The 17,975-nt window shown below is 44.9% G+C and overlaps 1 protein-coding gene across 7 annotated transcripts in view; it reads left to right on the forward strand.

Moving 5' to 3' along the window:
- The window catches only part of DOCK10 (dedicator of cytokinesis 10), a 216,482-nt gene that overhangs the window by 75,785 nt on the left and 122,722 nt on the right, over positions 1 to 17,975 (forward strand). For 3 of the 7 annotated variants that reach the window (XM_021394713.1, XM_021394705.1, XM_021394706.1), the window contains exon 1: positions 16,989 to 17,404. The exons of 3 other annotated variants lie outside the window; for them this stretch is intronic. In XM_021394713.1, the coding sequence (XP_021250388.1) occupies positions 17,240 to 17,404 (165 nt within the window). In that variant the 5' untranslated portion in view covers positions 16,989 to 17,239. Of the gene's footprint in view, positions 1 to 16,988; positions 17,405 to 17,975 lie in introns of those variants that run through there. One more of the 7 variants, XM_021394704.1, reaches the window with a different exon arrangement.

A 17,975-nucleotide genomic window follows, 5' to 3' on the forward strand; every position in this document is an offset into this window, starting at 1 on the left:
TTACAAATAAAATAGGCCGTGTGTGTTCTTACATACATGTACATGCCCAGTCCTCACAGGCCATCTATTGATCTATTTCTCTGTAGACTTCTTAATGTATTGACTTGTTCCTATTTTCCCCTTTTCTTGGGTTAATGCTGAGATGGTAGCCTCGTGTAATAATCCTGGAAGCACATGCATAGAATGAGAGCCTCATGCCCATTTTGGTGCTTGAGGAGAGGACTTTTTCATTTCACAGGTGTAAGGAAATGTTATATGCAATCTCCCTCCAGTGAAGGTTTTGCTTTCACGTTTGTTTGCACTTGAGGTGTTGCAGGACAGACAGCTTGTCAGGTGTATTGAGTGTGTTTGCAGCCTTCCATGAATGCAGTGAAACACTGAAGATTTAAACAACTTGTTTATGTTTGTGTTTTACCTGTGAAACTTGCTTATGCATCTGTATTCCAAAATTTATCTTTAACATCCTTTGCAGCATCCCTTACTTCTTCAAAGACAAACCACAACATTATTTATAAGTAGTTTCCTTTACTAGTGTATTTTTTTTCTAGTTTTGGAGTGCCCGATGACTAATTTCATAGCTGCTCTCCAGCTGGGGTGTCCCAAGGACGCTCGGAGCCGTGTGGAGCTGACAGGGATCTGATCCTTTTCAGCCGGCTCTGGAGCCCAGATGTAAGAGCGAGCCGAGCAAAGGGCACAGACAAGAATGCGCTGTTTGCACATTCTGCAGCTGCTGGACTCCCTCCTCTGCAGGCAGACAAAGGGGCCTGATTCTTCTCCTGGGTAATTCTAGGAACTGCATCTGAGGCTTGCAGTGGGGATCGAGTTGATGCAGAAATGAGGAAAGGGAGATAAGGGAAGAAAGCCTTGGAGAGGGTGGAGAGAGAAGAAGGAAGAAAGTCATCTAGGAAGAGTTATCAAGTGTTCTTCTCACTGGAAAAATGGGAGAAAAGAGAAAAGACTTTGTAGGGAAGGAGAGGCTGAAGAAGACAATCAAATGGAGGAAAGAAATGAAGAGATCTGCGAGAAGGATTTGTCAGGTTGGTGAATAGCTTGTGCAAATAAACCCTGATCATGGGATCCCCGGGCAATCATCAGAAGATAGCAAGACCTGCAGTCTTGAAGCTGTCACTTGAGTAACACATTTTAGATTCATAGGAAGTGAGTCAGCTTGAGTAACTCTAAATGATCTCAGTGTATAGAAGCGGCATTAGCTTCTTTCCTCCACTTATGAGGTCTGATAAGGGGTCTGGAGGGGGATGGCAGTAGGAAGGAGGAGAACCTGGGGAACGAAGCCTGGTGCTGCCGTGGGGGAAAGCAGCTGTGTTCGGGGCTATGGCTTCCAGCCACCGTTCTGCAGCGCCTGTGTCACTCCCAGAAGTCAAAACATGTTTGTGACTTTCCTACCGCAAGGTCAGAAGGCTCTGAAGTAGTGACATGTGTGGTTATTACGCAAACAACAAAGGCTTACTAACTGTCTAATGCTTTCCACTTTAGCATTGCCAGTTTCACAAAGCTCAACATTATTTTTCTGAAGCAATATGATTTTTTTTTAATCCAGTTTGTTCCAACTGTGTATTCTTATGTTAGCAAGTGCTGACCTGTGCCTGTCTTGTTGATAAGGGAAGCAAAACACAGAGATAAGTGCCCGAGATTGCACGGTGAATGGGCAGTGAGCCTGAGAGCAGCTGTCCCCGCTCCTGTGGTGGGCTGCCTGGCCAAGGGCTGCTCTGCAGCCTGCCCTCCGCTCTCATTGCTGTAGGGGCAGCTTTCCCTCTCCTCTAACCAGTACGAAGCCAAGAGCTGCCTCCCTCCGTGTGCACATTGCTCTGGGAGCAAAGAGCGGTGCTGCGATAGAAGTGCTGAATGGTGACGAGTGCGGGTGAGGCCTCCCAGAGCCTGTCTCTTCCATTGGTTTGGGCTGTTTATTTTTACCCCTCCCCTCTCCTTTGTATTTCAGATTGGGCTCACTACACAGGGTTATTTTTCCCCTCTGTCACTGATACATAATTACAACCTAAACACATAGCTCAAGTGCAGTTTAGTAGGCTGCTTGTTAACTCTGGCACCTTTGTTTATTTGTTTATCTGCTGATGATACAAGCTGGCAACAGTCATATCTCTGCAAAAGGGCTCAGAAATTGGGAAGGAAAAAGAATGACACAGTTGCATGTTAAATTACCAATTCTTTCACCGTTAATGAGTGTTTTACTCTCCTTCCTTCCCACTGGGGCTGTTGTGCAGTTGGTTTATGTGTGGTACAGAAACTTAGCGAGCTGTCAACGTGACAGCGACTTTCTTAATTCTGAGCATAGCTCTCTGCTTCTGTGCTCATGTTGTGTGGAGGAAGAACAAGGCAATCCGTTGCTGACTCTGAAATTGGCTTGCTTGCTCTTTGGCTTTGAGAGTAACTTTGACCGACTGAAAGCAAACATGATTCTTGGTTACTTTGACGTGTTGACCTAAATTAAATGATGTAGATATAATGAAATTTAATGGGTGCAGTGAGGTTGTATACACCAGAGGAGAGAAGAAGCCCTTCCTTTTGTAAGTGTTACTATTTATGAACAAGAGTAGTACAGAAATGTCTGTCTCTGAAACTGGAATGACTAGGTATGTTTAGCGTAGGAAAAAACAGCATGTTATTTTCAGTTCCAGTTAATATAATTTGATTTTTTTTAAACTGACATTTAAATGCATTGTTTACCCATGTATGTCTTCCGCTGGATGAACCTGTGTTTGCTGCTGTGCGTAAGCTGATGTCTGTCCGCTGACTGGCAAATGCTTCTGATCTATAGGCAAGAGCAAAGCTCTGGCTGCTCAGGTGTTTCAGAAAGCACAGGCTCTGCTCTTACTAAGTCTGAGTTAAAGGCTCACTGTGTGGTAAGCACAGTGGCTCTGGAGAGGAGGGACACTTCTTTGTTTATTTTATCTAAGTGATAACCGAAGCCCTTTCACTATGCGTTAAATGTGTCTGTCTTTATGCAAGTTCCTCAGTGAGCTTTACTTCTGGGTTTTTTGTTTGCTAGAACATGGGCTGTCCCCTAATCTGGGTTAGTGGGCTGCTGTCCTTTGTGTGCTGGGCACAAGTCTTGCACTGCTGGTACCCAGCACTGTGTGGAGCATAGGAACAGGTTAAGGGAGGGCAGAGGGGCTGTCTTCTGTGTCCCACTTCTCTGCCCTTTCGAAGCAAATGCAGCACTCCTCTGTGTGCTCTGAGCAGGCACAGGAGGAAGTATTTCCAGCTTGAGTCTTTCAGGGTGAAAGGGATGGGCTGAACTCAGCCTGGGGCTATCAGTTGTACTGATGTATGTAACAGCTCATCCCTGGAGTCTGTCCTGGGGGAGAGCTTTCCACACTGCTGTCCAAGTGCCGCTGCACGTGCCTGCCTTAGTGTCTTTTGTTAGGAATGCCTCCGTTCTGTTTCACAGGCCATACATTAACACGTGGTGTTTGTAACAATGTCTGTGTGTTTGTACAGACTTTCTCCTGGCTTTGTGTCTCGTTGTGCACGAGTATCTTTTTTTATTCACAGAATTAAAAAAAATTTACAAGAACCTCAAAGTAGTCTCAGATCTCAAAAGTGGTTCAGGGGATGGAGTTTGGCCATACTTAGGAAGGAGCTGTTTCATGCCTTCAAAATTCCAAGCCATGCTGAGCGAGTACAGGAAGGTGCCACACACAGAGCAGTGGTTTGCTGACAGGCAGAGACCTTAGGAAAACAGTCCTGGGTCTCACCTCCAGCCTGGTGACTCCATGTGCAGGGAGAAAGGCAGTGATGAGTAAGTATTAAAACCACTAATGAGCAGACTTTGATATTTATTCCAGAATATCATGTGGTCCATATCTTTTGTATTCACATGCTTGCAATGCATACTAAAATGTGCTGAGCTATCGTGCCTCTATTGTCAATATATAGGCACACTTTTTTACTTCCATTCATATGCAGTAGTTGGACTTCCACTAGCATTTGCAGTGACAAAGCAAAGTGGAATATCAAACACAGTTGTTGTTTGAAAATAAGTTACTAAAACGCATCCACCTGTTTCAAAGTTAACAACTCATGTTAGGCATTGGTTGCCTTTTACAGTAGTGTAGTGGAAATGTTAAGTCACAGCTTGAAACAGTAATTGAGCACCTGGTGGGATGGCAGGGCCAACCCAGAGGAGCTCAGGTGCATTGCATGCACCTGAGTGACTGGAAGGGGTGGAGCCAGGATCCACCCCTTCCCAGACCTCATTTAAGGGTTGGCAGTGGAGGTAAGGTGATCTCATTGGAGATCCCTGCCTACCTGAGGCACTCCAAAGGTAGGTAAATTTTCTTCCTTTGTTTCTGTGTCTATGGCTACTGTGTTTGGGATTGTCCTCATTTGCTGGAGCTGAAGACTTTGCTGTCCCGTTATTACTGCTGTACTTTCTATCACATTATAGCGTTACACACGAGTAGCAGCTGTTTTTCTGTTTGAGCTATATCATCGTGTGATGGTTCTGTTCTGCTGATACCATGTCATTAGATGGCTGTGCTAGGATCAACGCTTGAAATTAAGTCATACGCAGAATTGCTGCATGGATTTATCCTCATAGCTCTCCCAGAATTAATGAGAACTGTATTTGAGGTTAGTTAGGAGAACTCACTTAACTGAAATTAAAGAAATATGTGAGTGGAAGTTTAGCTTATCCTCTTTCCTAGTCAAATAACAAACTGTGATTTAACAGTAATATTAGGAAGTCCCTAACATATACCAAAAGTTGTAGTCTATGTAGGCGGTAACTCTTCTACAGGTGTATCTCTCAGAAACTTCCTGCTACTTACTGTATTTCAAGTCTGTGCCCAATTGTTCAGGTGTTTCTGCAGGCTTTGAAAATTATTTATTGCATTTTACAAGCTCCAATTCTGTGTTTTGAGCCTGTTCACTTTGGAACAGGAAAAAGATGGGTTGGTTTTTACATAGGAGTGCTACCCTAGCCTAGTATATTGTACTCAGTCATCGCCTCTCTCTCCATTTCCCCATTCTTGCATCTTCCCACTCCCTGCTTTTCTGCCCTCACACTTTCCAGCCCTTGGTGCTCATTGCTCTTTGTGCCTTTCTCCCACTTGTCTCTGTGCCTGCATGTATGCCCCTCTGTATGCAGGGCACAGTGTGTCCTTGTCTGGCGGGCACCTATCTGTGCTCACCACCCGTGCCGTCTCAAAACCACTCTGCTTCCAGGAGCTCTGCTTGCCAGCTCCAGAGCAGTCATCTCCCTGTTCCTCTCAGCACAGCTCTGCTCTGTTACGTGTCAGCAATACTCTCTCACCTCCATACTGTCAACGTCAAGTCTTGGGGTTTGGAAACGCTCCCTCCTAGCTTTAGTATAAAGCTTTACATTAAACAAATGTTTTTGTGTAGGTAATTGCTATTTGAATTGCTGTTCATTAGATAAAAGATGATTCAAATAATAGGTAGTGACTCCTCTTTCAAGAAGAATACCTCTGCCGTGTCTGATCACTTAATGTGTTACTGTAGCAGTGGCTCCTAGTTCAGTGCACACGCAATCTATGCTGATGATTACATACATAGTGGCATACAGTGCAATGTCTCAATGCATCTGTATCAAGCCTGTTTAAAAGATATTTAAACCAATTAAGTAAATAAGTAGCTGCCATGGCTGCGTTCTGTTGCAGTGGAGTGATGTGACGTGCAAGGATTTTGGGGGTATGAGCAGGGAGATCTGTGCCATTGGATACCAAGGTGTGCTAGAACAGACAATACATGTACTTGGAGCTCTGACACTTCTGGGGTTTCTCTTTCCCAGTGTGCTTTTTAGAAGACCACAACTCCAGATCCTAAAGAACATGGCCAGGGATTCAGATTGAAACATGCAAGTTTCTGTAGCGTTTGGGAAGCCTGTGTAATAGGGGATGGGAGGCAGCAAAGGACTGTTACAGCTGGGGTTGGAAAAGCTGAGCAACAAAACCTCTGGGCCACTTTTGGATGTGGTGGCTCGCTGCTGTGGCTGCAGGAATGGGAAGTGGGCTGTGTGTGGGTGCATGGGGCCTGCTGTCCTCAGGAGCGTGCTGGTGGCGGTCAGCCCCTCTCCAGTCTCCTCCTGTTGGTGGCATGGCTTCTGATAAGCTGTGCTTGGGCTGCCTGCAGTGGGGGGGGGGGGGGGGGCTGCCCCAGGACTGGAGGGGACTGCAAGATTGTTTTCAAGGAACAGCGCTGCACTGGGACTGCCTGATCAAAAAGCTGCAGCTGCACAAAAGGTCATGTATCAACAGACTGTTGGTAGTTAAAAGAATGAAACTTTTAAAAACAAGAAGTTTTATGTGTGTGATACGAGAATTACAGGAATTAAAACTGAAGACATTAAAAAGAACTTCAAATCTCCCCGCTCACATATTTCCTTCCCTTTTTTTTTTTTTTTTTTCCCCCCCCTCCTCCCTCCCTTCTGTTTGCTTGGAGTCTTAATGGAAGTGGAAAAACAGTGGAGCTACAGACATTTTCATGTAATGCTACAGTATTTAGGTAGACTAAATATTTCCATTTAGTATAGGGTGAAGAAAATCATCTCTTCCCTTGTCTTTTATTTGTTGCTGTTCAGGGTGAGCCTTCTGCTCACCAGTATCTGGAGCTGCCTGAAAAGGTGCTTCCATGTCTGTGTTTTTCTTGCTGTTCTTGGGGAGAGGGTGAGAGTATATTTATTATGTTTTGGACTCTGTGCACCTCCTCCGAAGAGAGGACTATGCCAAGGGATTGTCACCAAACTCAGCTTTCTATATTTTTTCCACAGTTAGATGCTAGGTTTTGTTTAACAATGTAGTGTATTGCTCGGCTGTGCCTGTAGGGTCCCACGCAGAGATCGGTGCCTTTGCTGCTGAAAGCCTGACCTGTTTGTGCACTGTTGTCCTCTCATTCTTGGTGATGTGTTCCTTTCTTGAAGAAAAAAAATACATGGAAGCACCTGGCAGCTTACTGTTGTGTGTAACTAACTGCTGAAGGAAGGTAGCAAAGTGGCGATGGACTCGAGGTTTCTCCCTGTGGCTAGTGTGCTGAGCGTGTCCTGCTGCCTGTAACTACTGAGTACTTCTTGGAAATACTTTCCCATGTCTTGAGGATGCAAAAACAGCAAAGTGAACCATGACTGGAGAGGAATGATGCTTTCTAGTTGCTACTCTCATGGCCTTAGCTTAGCAGGTATTGTTCTTTCCTTTTGTCTGTAAGATAATTGTAATGAAAACTAGTGAAGGGTAAGTGCTGACAGTGCGACTATTTTTAGACGGCTTGACAGGAAGCGTTTTCTTGTTCCTGTTCTGTTTGATGTTCTGCTGACTTTCTCATAAATATTAACCCAGCTGGGGTATCAGTGTCTGTTGCTACAGGGGGATGGCGATAACAATAACAAAAGACAATGTCAGTAATAGCCAAATTTAAATGTCTTCTGTTGCTTTAAATAGATGAAGTAGATTCTGGTTGAAAATCAGTTTCTTATTAATTCTTTCAGTTGCACAGGAGTGTCTTCAGATTTCTGCCTGCATAGTTGGGTTGGAAAGTGGGATTAGCTTTACCCATAAAGTACGGGCTCACATTGCTGCTCTTCTGGATTGGGTTAGATCTTCCAGCACTCCTGTCCATAGGCGGATGTCTGGATTCTCTGCACTCCCCAGTCAAGTGATAGTTGTGTGGTTTGATGATGTTCTTCCCGCATCCCCAACTAAATTTACGTGTGGAATGGGATACTGGATCCATTTTCTCCGTTACTTTCTTGAGTGATTTATACTTTCATCTCCTGAAAGCCCCAGGAAGTGCTGCGCACAGCCCAGGGGCAGCAGCAATAGCAAGACAGAGGTGAAACTCTGTAAGCCTTCACTTCTCACCATGCCTGATTCCTGTGGCTTGCTGTTGTGTGAACATGGGCTCTGCAGGATGCTTAGGGCTTTCACCTTCAGTCAAGGTGTAGCACACTTCTAGTGATGATATCTGAGGTTTGCTTTTGCCCTTCAGATCAGATGCTGATGTGTGAGGTCTGAAAGGCAGGAGGTGCCTCTGTGCAGAGTGGGAGGGCTCATGTTAAGGGCTTCTCACGAGGTGCTGTGGCTTCCCTTTCCTGGTGCTTCTGAACGCTGCAGAAAGCCTGCCGCAGTGCTCTCCTCTGTGAATCTCATATTTTATGAAGAGTGATCTTTTTGCATTAAGCATTGCTATGTCCATAGTGAGACTAAGTAACTGTCACCAGCCCTGACCTTCTGCCTGGCAGCCTGTCTTCAGTTGTGCGTACGTTCCTTTATTTAGACATAACTGTTCCCAACTTACTCAGCTGCTTGACAGAAGCAGAAATGACAGCAAGGTGAGAGCTGTTGTGTTGGCTGCCACTCTGTGTTGCCTTCAAGTCATCATCATGTTACATACAGAGTGATAAATGATAATTAACGCCTGACTAGAATCTAAGTAGAGTCCTAATTGTATGTCAGGGTAAGTTTTGGCAGAAATGAACAATTGCTATCCCTGCATCTTAATTTTTGCCACGTTTTTTAAGAGAAAGTGGAGTCTGAAGTTTCCCAGAGTCTGCAAAAAGGGGTATGTTTGAAGGAAACCTGATTTTCCATACATTCACTTGGATGTCACCAGTTCTTGTTGGCTATGCTGCCAAAGCTTTCACTAGAGCATTTAGTTCCTTCAAAAATAACCAAAAAAATGTCAGGGTTAAAGCTCCAGCGTGTAGTCTGTAACATTTAAATTATTTACAAATGCAGTTGCGCTTTCCCAGCTGGAGGTACTTAGGAGCATAAGGCTCTATGGAATGCCTGGCTGCCAGCAGAAAGAGAGGCTGGTCCAGGAAGCTGGTCATGTATTTTAAAGCACAATTGCATGTTCAGCACAATTAGAGAACTGAACGCATCCCTACAATAAATCAATACATTTGCTAGCATAAATAATTAAGACTTCTTGAAAAGCAGCATCGGGCTGGTTTTGTTTTTTGCTTTCTATTTGCGTGGGGAAGTCTTGGAAGACTAAACAGAGAAGGAGTCAACATTTGGGTACTACCTAAAATAATTAAGGATCCCTTTGAAGTTAGAGTTGTGTCATTGTGTCATAATTAAATAGAGAATGACATCGCTTCTATGCTAAATCATTTTCTCTTTTGTAATGTTCTCAGAGGTTTCTGTGAGGACAGGGTTCTTTCTGTAAAGGTGAGTTAATAAAGAATGCGAACAACAGATATGATTAAAACTTTAATAATAACAGCAAATGAGTTGCAGCTAGACTTGATTCAGTAAGAAGGGAAACTGCTTTCACATATGTGCATTTAGCTTGTAATTTCTTCTCATATTTTAATCTCCTTTGGAGTTCAGTATTAATCTCTCAAAACACACGTTACTAATCAAAATATTATTCTTCTGAAGATTTTTGCTTGAAATAGCCACCAGAAGACATATGTTTTTAGACAATGTGTTACAGCTTAACAAATATAGACTTACATTTGGGTTGGTTTTGCTAATTTTTTATGTACTTGAATAAAGAGCCTTGTGGATGTGAATGTTAATTGATACCAGCAACACAGGTTCATTAGCTTTGGTTTTTGTGTGATTTTATTCTCTTCTGGAGTTGAAGCAAAAGAAAGGGAGTGAAACCCTGGCAGGAGACTTGAAATGAAAAACACATGTTGTGCAGAAAAGCTGTCCAGGGTATGGAGCGTCACAGTGCAACTCATTAGATGCTAGAGTAGCTGTTACTCCATTTGATATTGCAAGCACATTCTTGTGCCATGAAAAAGCAAAGCAAGATCACTTCTGAAAAGTGCAGGATATTTTCTGTTGGGGCTGTTTTTCTGGCTGGGGTAATGGGAGGGGAGTGCAAGCTTCCCTGAGGTTCCGGGTCTGCTAGCAGAGGCCCTGGGGCTGATTGGCGCATGCTGTAGCGAAAAGGATGACTCCTGTTGTATGGCAGTAGTGAGCACTACATATCTACAACTCCCATCACCGGAGACCGATGTTTCTGTGTAGAAATTCATCATTTGCCCAGTGTCTTGAGCCCTGGACATGTCATGGCTGGGACAAATGTGGCATGATGGAAAAGGGGAATGGCTGCTTGGTTTGCCCTGCCTGGACCCATCAGGTTTGGGGGTTTTGAGTAGCATTACATAAATAAATACATAACTCTTCCTTAATATTTACATCCTGCAGAAATTCCGGACTCTTATGATATGCAGTCTCTTTATTTTGGGAAGAACTACCATTGGGTTTTTGGATTTAAGATAAAAAGGATCTGATGCCTCTGCTAGTGGAGATAATTTGTATTCTTCTTGTGGGATCTTTGCTGTCGGAACAAATGACACATCTGTAGCTGCTCTGTTTGGGGGAGTGAGATGATGGGACATCAGCACCTGAGAAAACACAGGTTTTGCTGGGCCCTGCATGTACAAATTTTACTTTGCATTCCCCTTCTTCCTTTATCCGCATTTTGTGCCTCATTTACCAGCTGTAGAAGGTTATGCTCAGAAATTGAATGAGATTGTTCATTTTGGTTCCTTGCTTCTGTCTGAACTCTTTGCGTATGGAGACTGTCTCAAAGTGAAATTGCCTTGAAATAATAAGCAACGATTGTACAGCTGACTTTGAGCTGAAAGAAGCCTGATTGGGAGCTTTTGCTCCTTCTTATGTGAGGCTGGAAACAGCCCTCTGCAAAGTGAAATTGTGTGCTCTAAATGGTCAGTTTCCAGCCACTTGTTCCTGCCTTTGTGTTGGGCTTTGGCTTGAGCAGCTCTTCCGCTTTGCTGTCAGGTCACAGATCTGGGCTCAGTTTTGCTGGGCTGAATGAGCCACGTTCTGGCAGTCCTGGAATAATGCAGTTTGGAAAGAACTTCTGGAGACCATCCAGTCCAGCTCGCAGCCCGTCCAGCTGAACCAGGCCCTTGGCAGGCCAAGCACTGAGTCTGTGAGGATGGGGAGCCCGCTGCCTGTACCGGCACTTGGCTGCCTTGTGGGGAAGCATTCCTATTGTGCCCCACTGGGTCTCCCCTTGTCACAGCTTCTGTGTGGTGTAGCTCATCCCCTAGCCATTCTGCTATGGCTTCTTTGTACAACACTCGTGTCCTACGTGTGAGCACAGCTTTAGTTGTTACTTCTGATGGAGGTTCATTCCAGAGTTTCTCTTGATGCATCTATTTTTTTGTAGTGCTATGTCAGACAAAGGCTCCAAATAATAGTCCACCTGTTTTATATGACAATAAAAGTTCCTTTAAAAAAAATTACTTCATAAGTTAAATATGAAATTTTACTGGTATGTATTCAAGGAAGCCACAGCAGTGTTCTGTACCACTCTAAAATATTCAGTGTTAGCTCCAAACGCCACTGGAGTGCATTGAAATACAGAGATTTTAATCACTGCGTATGGAGTACGGTTCTCCTGTTTTACTTAATCTGGGAAAAGTGTCTAAGAGTAATCCTGCTGATCTCACTGAGGCTGTAATTGCAGAAAACTATCGATCAAAGTGAGAAGTGACTTCCAAATCCATCAGGGTGCTCCACTCAAGTTGGAAATAATTTGTATGCAAATAATTGCCATGTTCTTGTATCCGTAGATCAAGTTCTATTAAAAAATAATAATAACTTTCTGAGGGACTCTTTTGGTGTTGGAGCTCAGGAGCCTAGCCCAGTTTGTGTCATTGGTATGTTGCAAATCCTTACTCTACTCCTTTTTATCTCTTTGTCCCTAATTCCTTACCTGTTAAGTGGCTGTGGTACGTTTATGTCATTAGTGAGTGTGCTGGGGGACCTGTCAGCTGAAAACATCTGTGTTTTGGCCATGCACAGCAGTGATGAGGAGTACTCCGCAGAACATCTGTGTTACACTTTTCAGTGGACGTCAGTGTGAAAGAGGAGAATAGAAACCAGTACTGAGGCATAGCACATGCAGTGCCAGGCAGCATTCCTGTGGTCAGCGGGCCTCTGTCTCAGCTGTGATGAGAAATGCCTGATGCTCTTTGGTGGTCAACAAGGTTTTACAAACACGGTCATTTATTTCATCTGCCTTGCTCTCGTTATCTAGCTGGAGAGGAAAGGGTCTGGTGGTGAATCTGTCTTTCATGTGCTCTTCCCTAGAGGGTGCCATCGTCCCACGCTGTGTGGCTGACAGTGCGCAGCCAGGAAGCGTGCAGCCCTGCCAAGGTGCACTGCCAGCACCTGTGACACCAGGAGAAGCAGGGTGGCTGAGTGGGGTACGCCTCTCCTGTAGCCACAGCCGAATACTGTGCAATGGGATGCTGCGCCCACTCTGCACACCTCATTGAGAATTGCTCATGTCTGTCAGAGATAGCTTCAGCAGGAGGAAATGTGGTTTCAAGATGAAGTTGTATGTCGTTCAGAAACTGCACTGACTGTTTAGCAAAGTGAATGCTTCCTCCCCGGTTTGCTACGCAGTCACCGGGGGACGGAAACTAGAGAAATGCAGAACTCTTTGTATCCTTCTGGCCCTCCATTGCCTTGGGAAGGCCCCTTGACCAGGTTTGAGGTCGCAGCTCTTCTGGCATTTAGCTGTTTTGTAGCAACGCTTTGAAATAGTGTTTTTGAAATGCAATGTTTTTAAACAGCTGTAAGCCCTCAGGTAGAGAGCATGTGAGAAGGATAGGGCACTGAGGTTATTTGTGGCTTTAGCAATCAACAGTGCATATCCTTTCTCTGAAATGAAAGTGTGATCCCTGTGCTTGAAGCTTTTTTCCTCAAAACATGTGGTTGCAGGGGTTCAGGCCAGCACCATGCAGCATCCTGGCTGGGCTGTGGAAAGTGCTGGGATGTGGCGGTGTCAGAGGAGAGGATGGGGCAGCTCCTGAGAAGGGATCCACACAGGCCCCCGTCCTCCTCTTGAAGCCTGGCAGCAAATGGGGGCAGGGAAATGGTGTTGGAAATGGTGCCATGAGATTCTGCTGCAGCGTGGTGACTGTCTGCTGCGTCCTGCTGCTTGCGTTAGAGACCTGGTCACTGCAAAAAGCTCATTGAAAGCTTTCAGTTCATACTGTTCCTCAGGCATAAAACCTGATTGGAAAGGAGCCACGTTGATGATGGGTTTGTTTCATGGAGCAGGCTGCCATAAAGAGTGCATCTTAGTGTATTTTGTGTACCTGGATGCTGATTCCTTGGGAGCTGGTGAGGATTCCGTGGTTGTTTTGAAGCAGCCAAGCATGAAGAGAGCCTTTTAGAACCATCTACGTATTTTCTCTCTATTTTCCTTGCTAATGCCTTCCAAGCCTTTATGAAAACAAATCCTGACTGCAGACAAGGACCTTTGATGTGTCTGAGGAAAACTCCATTTGCTAAAAGACAGTGTCAGCTCTTTTGTTTTGGAAGCATGAGGTGGGTGATAAATCGTAAGGTGCTGAGAGGTGACAGTGGCTTGTCAAAATTTTTGTGACCTTCATCTGCATCAAGGTAAAGGTGGTACTTGTGCTGTTGTAACTTGCTTGAAAGGCTTGCCTGCTCCTGCTATGAACCGAGGCCTTTCCTGCAGTTTTGCTATAATTAGGTCTCTGCTGTCTTTAGTTCCTCTTAATGGCTTGGGATTTTTGGGAGCCAGCCTGAGCAGACTGCCATCAGCGTAACACAGGCGTTCACCTGCCACTCCTGCCTTGGGATCTTCAAGCTTCAAAGGCTTCTGTAGAACTTTTCAATGTGGGTCATGTAGGCATGCCAGAGAGGGGCTGTTGTTTTCCAGAGAACTTAACTAAAATTTGTATGCTGTCTTCATAGCTGATCAGCTACAGGCAAAGGGTTCTCTTTGCTGTGGGGAGACCAATGTTGTAGTGGGTTGGGAGGAAGGGTCGGTGTTTCCTTTGGGAAGGATCTCCTCCGTGAGCTGTCTTCTGATTAAAGCTCTTGGCTGACAGCCAACGTACTGACAGGCTATCTCCTTTTCATTCAAATGACAAATTCAAATTACACAAAAAGGGGGAAAAAATTTAAAAAGCTTGTGGGAAGGGAACAAATGTGGGGTGCTAAAGAGATATGTAACAGGACTGTAATATGTAATAGGACTGTAAGAAAGTCTCTCAGCCTGCAGGAGAGGAAGTGCAGGAGCGCTGCAGAAGAAAAAGAAGCCAGAGCTTGGAAGGCGAGGGGTTTACGCCTTGCTGCAGGATTCCTGCCAGAGTCGGTGTACCTCCTCGGGCCTTGGCTGCCCATTTGTAGAGCTGGCATCTCTTCCACGTGGAAGCTGAAGCTGGATGACGGATAGCTGCTAGTTCAAGAATCCAGATGCCTTTGGACTCTACTTTCTTATCACAGACTTTATAAGACATGGCAAGTGCGACCCACTTCTGCCATTGCACAGCTTCGCTGCTCCACAGACCCAACCCTAGGAGCTGCCAAGGACCGGGTCACCGAAATCATCTGGGTTAAAAAAAAAAAAAGAATCTTGCCTCTCCATGTTTCAGCTATTTCTTTTTTAAATGATGATACCTTTAGTGGTCTGCTTCCCAGCCTGTTCTGTGGGCTGTCATGCAGGGGTTATGCTGCTGCTTGAGCACTGCCAGAACAACTGGTGGTGAAGAGCGAAGGGAGAATGGGCAGTGGGTGGCTTTGAGGGTCAGCCTTGTTGCAGGAGTTTTCAGAATGGGGAATTGAGGCATTGCTTGCACAAAGGAGGATTTTGCTTCTGAAAGGGTTTCAGTGAGTTCAGCTTCTGGATTAAAGCGCTAATTAATTATCACAAAACAGTGCTTGATGTTTCATTGTAAGAGAAACTAACACCGTTAATGGTGTGTAAACATAACATGTGTTAATGAGACCCCTACATTTAAAAAATAAGTCTATGTGGGAGGTGGGCTCCAGGCATTTTTAATGGGCTGGGAAGTTTCCTTTCCAAAGGTAGCTCATGCTTCTATGAGATTTCCTTCAAAAGTGTTTGAGGAACCAAAGAAACAAAAAAACAGAGGCTGGTGGGGTTTTGGTGGTTGTTGTTTTCTTGTGTGCTGTAGCTGTTTTTTCAGCTTGTGAGTTTTGATCAGGCCTGGATGGCCAGTTTTAGCTGCCTTGGGCTCGTGCAGTTTACTTGGTTTTGGACTAAGCCTTGTTTTAATTTGGTAGGAGATGTCATGCCAAGATTACATCATTCCTACTTGTATCTAATAGTATCTTAATCCACAAATAATTCTAAGGAAGTCACTTAGACCACTGTCAGAGAAGAATTTCAACCAAAGACAACTGAAATGAATGGGATTCTTCACTGAGAGGAAAGCAAAGCTTTGGGTCAAGCCCCAGGGTGCTATCCTGTGTGCGTGTCGGTTTGTGCTATGGAAACCAAATGTCATAGAAATCCCTGCCAGCCCTCCCAGCTGAGCACTGGGGAGTAAAGATGTCATATAGGCAGACGTGCGATGTGCAACAGCCCCAAGGTAGCAGAGCAGTTGCCATAACAGCTGGCAGCAGACATTACTCAGGAAGTTATCCAAGCCCGTATTGATGCTGCTGGAATTAGGGTAGGAATTGAGCTCTTTCTGCTGCCAAGTGCATCTTCTGTGTGGTCAAGGTGTCAGGCTGAGTTCTGGTGTAGCAGGGGACTGATGACAGTGAAAACAGTAGCAGCAGGCGGGGCTGCTGGTTTGGTGCGGAACTTGTACAGCTGTGCCACTGTATAATCACATTAGAAGAGTCAAGCTCCCAAGTGTGCCACACGGCCTGCTCTGTGGGGTAGACCTGTACAGATGGGCACGTCACTGAGCATGCAAGGGCTGAGCCGGGGAGGTCTGAGGGGAGGCCAGCCTGATAGCTGCGTGGGTTGTGCTGCTAACTTTTCTCCTAATGCGCTCAAAGCCATTAGCTCTGAAGAAAGGCAAGGAATAATGGCAATGAGTGTGTTACTTTTAAAGGACGTATTTGGTTTTTCTGGCAAGTGCTTTAATTACAGTTATGTCTTTTGCTAAGCAATTAAACTCTAATCAAACCCAGAAGAAAATACTTCCACAGAGTGCTTTCAGTGCAGCTCCTGCCCGAGGTTGTAAGGGGGGGCATTATTTACAGAGAGCACAACAACAGCATTATAGCGCTATGTGGAAATTGATGACAAACCTCTCACGACCTTCATTAGGAATCAAAGCCTTTTGATGTAAGACAAATACATTTTTGGGATGCACGTATAATCAGGTTATACATATGAGCTTAAAAGCTGCTTCTCTGGAAGCCCTACTGGAAATTCTTAGTTTTCACAACGTGTAGGAGAGATCCATTTCTGTATATGTATTTAGCGTTAACTTCCTCTCAAATGCTGTTACCTTACACTGCACACCATTATAGCCTGTGCTGTTTCCAGGTTGGTCACATGGTTTCTAAGCATCCCTGGCTGCTTTCTGACCGACTTGTCGTGCAGGGGCTGCTCCCGCTGGCTGCCTGCGGCTGCCTGGAACCCCGTGGATGGGGCCGAACATGCTTTCCTCTTACTGCTCCTGGAAGGTCACCGGTGGCTCATTCACTGTGAGACCCTATTAGCAGAGACCCTCCTGAACACAATCCTCCTGTGTGGATGTAAAAATGTATTACTCTGCAGAACAAATGCATGTGTGGGAACACACAACAGCTATGCTATTGAAAGGCATTTCAGAGCCGAACACTGCTGGCTCTCATACAGCCTGGCTATTTTAACATGAGCTGGATGAGCCAGTCCAGATTTTTTTTTTTCCCTTGTTACATTTACGACTCAAAAGAGCTTGCTGTGCTTCAGAAAACTGCGAGAAGTGAAAAGATTAGTCCAAATCCTTCAATGAGCTTTAGTATTTTCAGCACAGTGTTTTACAGACAGCATGCTGATAATGAGAGCTAATAACTTTCCAGATGTTTGCTGTTATTGTGTTACACGTGACTTTTTTAAAGGTTTGCAAACAGATCCTACCAGTTGTTGTTGGTGTGTGTGTGTGCGGCAAACAGCTGGTTTGTTTGAACTTGGAATTTTAATACTTTCAGTTCCATGAAAGTGGGATGGGAGGAGGAGGCTCGTTGTACAAGAGAGAGAGTGCATTTTCTCGTGTGAATTCAGAAGCAGGGAGGGAGAGGGAGGAAAGGATCATAATACTGTGTGTGCTTCAGTTTCAGTGGATCAAATCTTTCCTCTATCTGCATCCAAGCTATTCGGTTGTGATCAGATGATCAGAACTCAAGGAAGCGATTGGAGAACGAGCTGGCTGCAGCTGCACTGTAGGCTGTTTTCAGGGACAAGGAGCCACTGTTTTTGAAACACAGCGTAAACATAGAAGTTATATTGTAGGCTTCAGGATGCAGATATGGGTTGTGCTGCCAGCATTGTTCTGCTTCAAGCCTTTCGTTCTGTGGTACAGAGGAACTGTCCACATATTTGTAGGCGACGACGGCGAGAGGAGTTGTCACATGAAATCCTGCCACTGGACAGCGATGAGGAAATGAGCAGACCCAGGACTCTCATCATCATGGTACAGTATACTTTAATGAGCAGAGAGAGTTTGCAGAATTTTTATTACAGATGCTATGCGATTTGTTTCCTTTAACTATGCAATTGGAGAGAGCATGACAGGCTATTTGCAGCTGTAGGTTATTCTGCTGTAGGTCTGCTGTCTGTTCACAAACACAGCTGAGTTGTTACTTTAATCTCGAACAACTGAAGCTGTGGGCTGCACAGAGGCTGTATGTAAAGGTTGTGTCTGGTTGATTTGCGGATGGGTTTTGTTGCTGTTTGTAACAAGAGCGGTGTTGGAGCCTATGATGTGGTTGTGTTTTATTTCAGACTTGGAGTTCCAAACAAGAGACAGCTTAGAAAATGTTTCTAAGTCTGCTCATGTTAAAAAACAGAAACAAACTCAGATAGGCAGAAAAAACTTTACTTTCCCTCAGGATGTGGCTGGCATTGATATCAAGTTGTGTGCAGATCAACTCCTGTATTTCTTTGCTGCAAACTGTTTGCAGCAGTAATGTGTTTGCAGGCTCACTCTTCCCACTGGGCAAGTTCCCTCGGCTCAGTAAGGTGCAGAGCTTGAAAGGTTTGCT

The sequence above is a fragment of the Numida meleagris genome, chromosome 4 (genome assembly GCF_002078875.1).
Source record: "Numida meleagris isolate 19003 breed g44 Domestic line chromosome 4, NumMel1.0, whole genome shotgun sequence".
In the NCBI taxonomy this organism is placed as follows: Eukaryota; Metazoa; Chordata; class Aves; order Galliformes; family Numididae; genus Numida; species Numida meleagris.